The 10,374-nt window shown below is 33.2% G+C and overlaps 1 protein-coding gene across 3 annotated transcripts; it reads left to right on the forward strand.

Annotated features, from left to right (window-relative positions):
- Positions 1–2,867: 2,867 nt before the first annotated feature.
- LOC143253586 (SKA complex subunit 2-like) lies at positions 2,868–10,184 on the forward strand. 3 transcript variants are annotated; one of them, XM_076507675.1, is made up of 5 exons: positions 2,868–2,965; positions 5,340–5,558; positions 6,906–6,986; positions 9,225–9,320; positions 9,999–10,184. In XM_076507675.1, the coding sequence occupies exons 2-5, from the start codon at positions 5,526–5,528 to the stop codon at positions 10,095–10,097; spliced, it is 309 nt and encodes a 102-aa protein (XP_076363790.1). In that variant the 5' UTR covers positions 2,868–2,965; positions 5,340–5,525; the 3' UTR covers positions 10,098–10,184. The 3 variants fall into 3 exon arrangements, with proteins under 3 accessions (XP_076363790.1, XP_076363791.1, XP_076363792.1); XM_076507676.1 differs by lacking the exon at positions 2,868–2,965 and having other exon boundaries at positions 5,320–5,558; XM_076507677.1 differs by lacking the exons at positions 2,868–2,965; positions 5,340–5,558 and adding an exon at positions 5,856–5,880.
- Positions 10,185–10,374: the final 190 nt, after the last annotated feature.

Raw genomic sequence — 10,374 nt, forward strand, 5'->3', positions numbered from 1 at the left:
CTGGTCCGGCATGGCCAAGCGTGTTGAGGCGTGCGACTCGTAATCCGACAGTCGCGAGTTTGAATCCCCGTCACACAAAACATGCTCGCCCTTTCAACCGTGGGGGCGTTATAATGTGACGGTCAATCCCACTATTCGTTGGTAAAAGAGTAGCCCAAGAGTTGGTAGCGGGTGGTGATGACTAGCTGCCTTCCCTCTAGTCTTACACTGCTAAATTAGGAACAGCTAGCGCTTGGCCATGCCGGGCCCAACATTATCTACTTGATAATCATTCTCATTCAACACGGGGAATGGAAAGTTGTGATCTCGAGATACTATGCGTTCCACCTGTAAAGGACACTGTTGTTGACTAGAAAATATGCAGCTTGAAAGCAATATTTATTTCGAGTAAAATAGGTGTTAGCTGTGGCAAACAAGAAAGGCAGATAGACTGAATTCGATAGAATTCGGTATCATGTACTATGCAAAAACTACACTAATTTAGAATAAACGAACAATTTCGAAAGCTCTACATTAAAATGAAAGACATTATTCATGCAACAGCACATTGGATCAAGGAGAATGGACAACACAAACCTCATGTTCTTTGAAAGTACACTTAGATAAATCGCAAGTCAGTAGCTGGGTGACAAAGAAAAATGTGATAATAAAATTAGCGGTGTGGTTTTGAAAGACACTTGTCAGAGAAAATAAATGGACATGAAATTATAGTACACCAGAACTATAAAATGTTTAAGAAATGCGATTCACGATACAATTAATAAAAACCATTGTAGTTTTTATAATAATTCATCACACGCACACCTCGACTATAATCCGTAATGACGAGAAAACTCATTTGTAGAGAAAAATATATAAGTAAAAACGGCTGATATGGATTGAGAAAATTCTATGTAGAGGAGCGAACAATTTTTCGACCTTCTTCGGTTATCGTCTAGAACATGACCGAAGAAGGTCGAAACGTTGTTCGCTCCTCTACATAGAATTTTCTCAATCCATCCATACCAGCCGTTTTTACATATACTGCTGGCCAAAATCTTAAGGCCAATGAACATAAAGAAAAAATATGCATTTTGCGTTGTTAGACTCAACCACTTATTTGAGTAGAGCTTCAAAGGATGACAATAAGAAAAGAGAAAATAAAAATAAAAAAACGTTTTTTAGCATTTAATAGGAAAAATGTGAACACTATGAAATTAGTCTAAATACTAGCTGATCAAAATCAGTGATGTCGAGAAACCCACTTGTTGAGAAATTTATATGCAAAAACGGCTCGTTTGGGTTGAGAAAATATTTTACATAGCTGATCAAAAGTTTAAGACCATACTAAATCGGTAAACACGTAACGAAATTTAGTCATTTGTGTTCAAGCATTACCGTTATCAACATCTCCCACTGATATCTCCTGTGTTACATTGGGTAAAAACACGGCAAAGGCTAAAAAGTTGACAGTGTTTGAACGTGGCAGAATTGTCGAGCTGCAAAAGCAAGGTCTCTCTCAACGTGCCATTGCTGGTGAGATTGGGCGTAGTAAAACTGCTGTTGCAAATTTCTTAAAAGACCCTGAGGGATACAGAACGAGAATTTCAAGTGGTCGGTCCAAGGAAATTTCGCCGGCGTTGAGCAGGAGGATTCGACGGGTTGTCTGGCAAGACACCAGCCGATCGTCGGACCAGATTAAGGCCCTTACGGACGCAGAATGCAGCTCAAGAACAATAAGACGGCATCTACGAGAGAAAGGCTTTAAAAACCGTAAACGTCTTCAAAGACCACGCATCCTTCCACACCACGAAACAACTCGGTTAAACTTTGCTGAGAAGCACCAAACGTGGGACGTATTAAAGTGAAAGAAGGTTTTGTTCTCTGATGAGAAAAAAATTTAACCTGGATGGTCCAACGTTACTGACACGATAAGGATATCCAACCGGAAACATTTTCTACACGACACAGTGGAGGAAGTTCCATCATGATCTGGGATGCTTTCTCCTTCCATGGAACAATGAAGCTTCAGGTTAAAAAGGGGCGTCAAACAGCAGCTGACTACATTGGCATGTTGGAGAGAGCATCCTTATTGACTGAAGGCCTTCGCTTGTGTGGAAATGACTGGATCATGCAGGACAATGCTGCAATCCAAAATGCCCGCAGGACAAAGGACTTTTTCATGACGAATAATGTGATTCTTTTGGACCATCCAGCGTGTTCGCCCGAACTGAAACCCACTGAAAATGTTTGAGGGTGGATGGCAAGGGAAGTCTATAGAAATGGACGTCAATTCCAAATAGTGCATGAACTTCGTGAAGCCATCTTTACCACTTGGAATAACGTTCCAGCCAGCCTTTTGCAAACACTTATATCGACCATGCCAAAGCAAATGTGTGCAGTTATTCGCAATGACGGCCGTTTAACTCACCACTGAGACTTCTTGTTGGCATTTCCTTTCCTGTTTAGGTCTTCTTTTTGGTACGGTCTTGAACTTTTGACCAGCTAGTATTTAATCTAGTTTCATAGTGTTCACATTTTCCCTTTTAAATGCTATTTTTTTATTTTATCTTTTCTTATTTTCATTTTTCGAAGCTCTACTCAAATAAGTGGTTGAGTCTAACAACGCAAAATGCATATTTTTTCTTTATGTTCATTGGCCTTAAGATTTTGTCCAGCATTGTATATAAGTCTCAACTATGTTTTTGTAATTTACAGTGGATTTTGTTATAAACAGTCATGAAAATATGAGTAATGTTAATTGTAGACCATTAGAGTTTGGCTATTTAATATACGTGTGTTTAAAACGCCAAAAAAGGGGAACAACAAGAAAATTAGAATAGTAACTGTTCACATCAACATTCCTTATTTAAAACGCAGAGGAAAATAAAATTTTCATCCGAATAGGAAAATAATATATACAGCCCCTTACGTTAACTCTTTCTCAGCGGCAAATTCGAAAGCTGATAAGCATAGTTAATAGAAGGTATATACTCCGCAGACAGTACATTCAAAATCGAAACCCCACACTTAAAACTCAGATAAACACAATAAGAAATAAAATACGAAACTTAATCAGACAACAGAAACAAGAAAACTGGGACACCTTCTGTTCCGATCTAAATCATAAAACTGATCCTAAACAATTCTGGACACATTTGAAAAGATTTACAAACACAGGAACAACAAACACAGTATATCCACCACTGGAACTGGATGGAGAAACAGCATACACTAACACAGAAAAAGCCGAGATATTTAAAAAACACCTAGAAAACACGTTCAAAACACATCATGAACCAGACATGAACAGATACTTTTATAATACAGTCACAAACTTTATTGACCAAAACAGAAGCATTTTTTACACCTAAATTTCCAGTCAACAATATTACACACCAAGAAAAAACAAAAGACTGGAGCACTCATCAACTGGTAAAACATATCACTGTTACAGAAGTAGTAACTGCTATTAAAAACACAAAAAACAAAGCTCCTGGAGAAGATGGTATTCAAGCTATCCTCCTAAAACAAGGCACTCAGAGATTATATGAACACCTAACAGCGTTATTTAATCTCTCACTATCAGCTGGATATATCCCCGTTTCTTGGAAGGAAGCAATAGTATTAATGTTCCAGAAAGAAGGAAAGTCAGCGAATAAACCAAACAACTACCGCCCGATTAGCTTAACCAGTTGTATTGGCAAAGTATTAGAGAGGATAATTAGTAATCGTCTGTCAGTTTACTTAGAAGAAAATTCAAAATTACCAGAAATTCAAAACGGATTTCGGAAAAACCGCCAAACTACAGACCACCTGATTCGACTTACAGAATCAATTACCGACAGCTTCAACAAAAAAGAATGCACTGTAGCTTGCTTTCTCGACATTGAGAAAGCATTTGACACAGTGTGGCATAACAACTTAAGACATAGATTGCTTGAAATGGCAATACCCAGGAAACTATTCGCTGGCTGTCCAACTTCCTGGATAACAGAATGTGTAAAGTAAATGTAAATGGGGCCCACTCAGGGTCCTTTTCACCCGAAGCAGGAGTCCCGCAGAGGGGTTGTTAGCCCTATATTATTTATCATGTACGTGAGTAATATGCCTCTGTCGGACCTAAATTTAGGTTATGCATCACAGTTCGCTGACGATGTAGCAGTCTGGAAAAGTGCCCCCACTCCGTCAATAGCAGCAACGAACCTACAACCAGTCCTAAATAACATCGAAGAATACTGCCAGAAATACAGAATCAAAATTAATATTCCAAAAACCCAAGTCATAGTATTCAGCAGACTGAATAAGCTGAAAAAGATCCACCAAAACTCTATATGAATGGATCACTTTTACTGACTGCTACTTCTGCTAAATTTCTAGGTCTAACCTATGACTCAAAATTAACGTGGCTACCACATATTAAAAATGTACTGATACGAATCTGGAAAAGAGCAAACTATGCAAGAAGTCTTTCAGGTAAAATCCAAGGAACATCACCAGACAACATACTTAAAATCTACAAAACGTACATTAGACCAACAATAGAATATGCATCACCTGCCTGGATTAACATAGCACCCACACATGTACAGAAACTTCAACGTATACAAAATTCTGTACTAACTTCAGCATACAAAGTACCACGTAGCACCTCAACCACATTCATGCACAAGTATGCAAACATAGATACAATAGCTGAAAGACTCTTGCATAATTCTCTAAAATATTTCAATAAGAATTGGCACAAAATGACTTAATGTGTGATCTCGACAGATATCACGTACATGATGTAAATGGTCCTAAATACCTCTCCCCTTTTAACATATATTTAAGAAATGTAACACAAGCTGGCCACTATCCACTAGACACTTAGTCCTTGTTTCTTTTTATTTTTATAATTATTATTTTCTTTTTTTAATCATTATTATTATTATTATTTTTTCTCTTCTCTTTTTGAATTATTATTCAAGTATTGAATAATAATTATTATTATTACTTTCTTTTCTGTGTGAGTGTTTGTCTTACTACAAGTAGTAGTAGCATTCTCTCAATCGAGAAAAAGGAGAAAAAAATACAAAAAAATATATATATATATGAAAATACAAAAAAAAAAAAAAAATTAAATGGAAAAAAAAAAAAAAACTTCTTGTTCGTCCATGCATGGACTGAGCCCTGAAATGGACCTGAGTATGATGTTATACTTTTACTCTGGCCCAAAGCTTAAAAAAAAAAAAAAAAAAAAAAAACCCTAAAGACAGACGCTATAATCGTTCGGGAGGGAGGAAGAGGTCAAATGTACCTGACCCTCCTGGGTATTTAACAACATCAATACCCAAATACCCACACAGTCAAACTAGAAGGTATCTTATGTATCTGTTTTTAACAACGTATAAATCAAGTTTGCCGTAATTTTTATCACTTTCTTATTTTATTATAAGAAATATAACATCAACACCATACAATAAATTTTATATTTAGTTTAAGAAGTAAATTTTCATTCATTTTTGGCGTCATAATTTTGCTTATCGTAAACGACTACGAAGAACATGGAAGCCACAGTGGAGAAGTTGGAAGCATTAGTAAGAAACTACGATAAATCTTTATTAAATAGTATATTTAAATAGTTTAAATTGAAATTCACGTTAAAACGGATACGAAATACGTTTCCTTACATAATAAGTGCTTATTACTCTATTTTAATAAAATTTAGTTATTAGTAACATTACACGTAGAAGTCAGTATTACTGTTACAAGTATTAGTAATTACTATTACCTTTAATTATAATAGTATTATTGTTATTAATAATAACAGAAATAATTATTACCCTAGTAGTACAATTGCCACTGTATTAAACAATGGGCTTTAACTTGTAAAATAACACTGAGACTACTATGGTACTGGTAAGCCTAACTATATGCTAACTTAGAAGTTACATTTTGAAGCTAAATATTATGATTACTTTTATATTTTTATTAGTCTGGGTAGGGCTGATTCTAAACTTCCTAAGTTTTAATATTATGAATGACTAAAGTTTAAAAAAAACTGCAATTCCTCTCCTCATAAAGAATGACAGTATGATCGATCTGAAACTGTTACAGTTACACTTTAACATTTTACGAAATAATCCGATATTTATTTCACCACATTTTAAAAACTACGAACAAACGTAAAAGCTTGTGTATATAAAAATAACTGAATTAAAAATATATTGGAGTTTTCTTGAATGGTGAACCAACTAAAAATGGTGTTTAATTTTGTTTCTCAAGACTAGGCAGGTCTTCAAAGTTCAGTTCCCACAGCTGCCTAGTGACAGTTTAGGTTAATAAAATGTAGCAGAAGGGAAGGAAAGACTGTAATATGTGATCTGTATTTAGTAATAATACTGAAATTAGTTTAACACTGGCTACAGCTAGATTTCCGTATTGTGAATATCAAGTTATTAATATTATTGTACACATAAGATTAGGTTGTAAGTTTTAGTATTAATCTAATATTTTTTATAATGAAAAATTGGGTAATTAATAAGTTCATAAAACATCTAACCCCTTTATTGTCATCACAGACAATATTTAACAGCGTGTAACATTTTCAAGTAAAAAACACAAGAAGTCTTTATTTTAGTTTGCTAGAGATGGAAATTTGGGAATAACTGTACTGAAAGTCCACAGTCCAATTGATATTTTTGTTACCCCTAGTTATTTAAAAAAAAATATTAAGGTATTTTTTAAGTACATTTATGATAAAGTTTCACCCAGCTGTTGGTAATGTATTTCTAATTAATAGTGTATTGTGTACTTTTCCTTTTATTGCATATACATATATATATTGGTTTGCAGTCAACAGTTTATAATTTACTTTTCATTTTAGTGCATGTGTGTAAATATGTTTGTTGTCAACAGTTTATAACTTTTTCTTTTATGCATAGTTCAACAAAGCCGATTCAGATTTGAACTTTATTGAGTGTAAACTGGAGAATGAACTTGCCAAGATTACAGACAACAAGGAGGTAAGTTTGTTTTGAATATAAATGTTTTTAGTAATTTTATAACAAATTCTCTTCTGTTAGAACTATTTATAGACAAATTGTATAAGTAGTTTTTTTGTCACAATAATTGATGTAGATATTTATCATTACACTGTGTTTACTTGCACTTTATAAGCCTTACTTGCATATGGTATTGATATTGAATGTTACTGTAGGTGTGAAATGTGGTATTACGGGTGATGACATGTTCATCCCATAACTATATAAATAAAAGATGAAATTGAAAGAGTAAGTTAAGGATGAAGTTATGATTGAAGGAAGTGACACAACATTTTTTGTTTTGAAGAATGCTATTCCTCCAACAAAATGATATAGATAAAAAGAACGTGACATTAAAAAAAAAAAATCAGGGTTTAGTGTTCTCTCTTGATGTGTAAAATTTTGCAAGGAGAAAAATGAGTCCAGCAGTTGACTTCAAAACTAACATGAAACAAATTTAGAGTAACACTCTAATTTACACCTTGAAGGTTACATTTACAAATGAAGTACACCATCTGAACCCATAAAACATTATAGTGAAGTTGAGCATATCTCCTGTTACTATTGTCAAAATAATAAAGAAAGGTTTGAAGCCATATCTTGAAATAATTGGCTGTTTTCTTGAGAGGGCATCTGACAAAATTGGAATTACATCTATCCTATTTGATTACACAATCAAGTTTTCAGCTTAAACATGAAATTTGAAATAGACATCTACTTATGGTGGAAGATCTGTTGAAAGTTTATGGTAAATTACTATGTTGAACAGTAGTGTATGTTAACAGTGACCACCCTCGTCATTATTGTTTTGGACAGGGGTGTGTGATGACAGTGACCCCAACTGATGATGGAGGAAACAATTTAAAGGGCAGCATGCAGAACCTGGAACATTATTATAATAAAATATTGTTATCTTTCAGTATATACATCTTTATCACTTTATTTTTGTGATGAGGGCATATGTAGAGAGACAACTATTCATAAGGTGGTGTGAAATTCTAGGTTGTTTGATGGTTAATATTATATTATATTACATTTTATATATATACTTAATTCTCATGTTTATCTTATTTTTTTTATAAAATTTAAAACTTCTTGGAGACATTGGTGAGTTTCAGTTAAATTTCTGGGTTTGTGATAAGAACATCAGTATTAACACAGAAATCTTGAATTCTTTCTGTTTTGAACAGGGGGGGATCTGTGGTAGTTCGAGTTATTACACTGTTCCTTTCCATCAATTTCACTTGGTTATTTCTAGCTAAGTTGGTACAGTATGAGGTTGATAAGATGTCTTGGGATGAAGTAATTTTGCATGTTAGAGATGCAAAATATTTAAACCACCATAGAATATTAAATAAGTTATTTAGTCCATCAGTTGGTGGTTGATAGAGACATTTATATATAGAAACTTTGTAAGTGAAGAGCTACAATGTTCTTGAGCTGCAGTAATTCATTTTATATGCCTTAAACAACTGTTAATATTGTTTTATGAAGAGAAGGCTATTAGAATGATTCTTGCTTTAAAATATGCAAATGTGCTGACACTACACTGGAAAGATCTGAAACGGTAACTTCAAATATGTCATCATTAGAAGTTCCACTTCTACAGTGATAGTCATTAGTGTCATATTAGACTGTGTATTGCTTATTACTCAGTTGCTCATGTACAATTACAAGAATATTTGAATCTGTCGGAGAAGTCTTCTATGACTGAGATGTTTCTAATAATCATGTACTATTTACATAACACACATTAAAGAATTTTTATCAAATACACTTACAGCAGAAATTCCTTTTGAACATTTTTGTTTGTTGACATTATAAAACAAATATAAAACTGTCTTCTCGGATAACTTCTTTCCTATAAAGGGTGTGTCTGTTAATTCCACATATACAGGACAGTTTAAACATAATACAGATATCTAAATTACATCATCATATACAAATAACTGCTGTCTTAACTATAGTGTTTGTGTATTCGTGTAACTGCTGTCTTAACTATAGTGTTTGTGTACTCGTGTAACTGCTGTCTGAATAACTGAAGTAATGTAGAAAGTGACTTTGTAATCATTCTACTGAAGACAAGCAACATGAACAGTTTTTACCATAGGTTTGTGCATTCATAAAATGTAAGACAGTAAAACATCTATCACGAAATGGTATCATAAATGAAAATATTAGTTTATTTTGTTCTTATTTCAACTAATTCATGTCTTGTAGCCTAATCCTGTCAAGATGATACACAACATTCAGGAAATCAAAAAAGAATTTTCAACTTTAGTAAAAGAGATCCGTGAAACAGAAAATAAACAAATGGTAAATCTGACTTATCTCTTTATTTTTATGTGTTATAAAAGAGGTTAGTCTTTTTGTAACTTGACCAACATATTCTACAGAACAAACATTAGTCTCTTACTAGGTTTTTGTTATTAGTTGTGGGTTAAAATATTTACTTTGAGAAAACATGAAAGTTTAGACCTTTTATACTCATCATGATTAAAGAAAGGTTTCCTTCAGAATTTACATGGACTTCTAATTTCATCATTCTCTTGTATGGTGTGTAAAATGAAGAAACCTGTTTTAAAAGTACTGTAATTTTTGTCTTAGATATTGGCAATGTGTAAAATGAATTAGAAACCTGTTTCTAAATACTAGTTGTCTCAGAGTAGATATGGCTTTGTTTCAAATGAATTAGAAACCTGTTTCTAAATATTAGTTGTCTCAGATTAGATACCGCCATGTGTAAAATGAATTGGAAATCTGTTTTCTAAATACCATACTTGTTGTTTCACATTAGAAACCTGTTTTTATATACTGTGATTGTTGGCTCAGATTAGACCTGGCAATCTATAAAAGAGTTAGATGTCTGTTTTTAAGTGTGTTTTTACAATATAATTAGAACATTGTGTACTTGGTTTCATAACTCTGTTTTTCTATGTATACAAATATTGAAATTTAAAAAGTTAACATCAGATTCATTATTTTTTTGTTTAGGAAGCTATACAAAGTCTTCAGGGACACCTGAAGTCTGTGTGTGAGAAACTTGAGACAGTCCAACAGAAATCAATAATGGAGGAAGGTTTTCCATCATAAAAAATAAAACCTAAACTGTGTGCAGATTATATATAGGTTAAGTCTTCAGTGTATTTATGATTGCATTAAAAATAACTTGTTCATAAAGTATTATGGTAGTTTTAAACAAGATAAATTCCCTCCATGACATAACTCATTGAAAATACACACATTATTAGTGTATAGTACTGTTTCCTTTAGCTTCATGTTTTCTATTCTATTAGTAGAATTAAAGTATAAACATTACTTTTCAAATTGTGTTTAATATAAAAAAATATATGGTAGGAATTAATTTTAC

Source organism: Tachypleus tridentatus, chromosome 6, assembly GCF_004210375.1.
Source record: "Tachypleus tridentatus isolate NWPU-2018 chromosome 6, ASM421037v1, whole genome shotgun sequence".
Taxonomy (NCBI): Eukaryota; Metazoa; Arthropoda; class Merostomata; order Xiphosura; family Limulidae; genus Tachypleus; species Tachypleus tridentatus.

What these genes read in the sequence shown, in the direction of transcription:
- LOC143253586 (XM_076507675.1), top strand. Translation starts at nt 5,526, where the DNA reads ATGGAAGCCACAGTGGAGAAGTTGGAAGCATTA. An exon ending in TGGAGAAGTTGGAAGCATTA is followed by an intron (nt 5,559 to 6,905) that starts GTAAGAAACTAC and finishes TTTTATGCATAG; the next exon opens with TTCAACAAAGCCGATTCAGA. An exon ending in AAACAGAAAATAAACAAATG is followed by an intron (nt 9,321 to 9,998) that starts GTAAATCTGACT and finishes TTTTTTGTTTAG; the next exon opens with GAAGCTATACAAAGTCTTCA.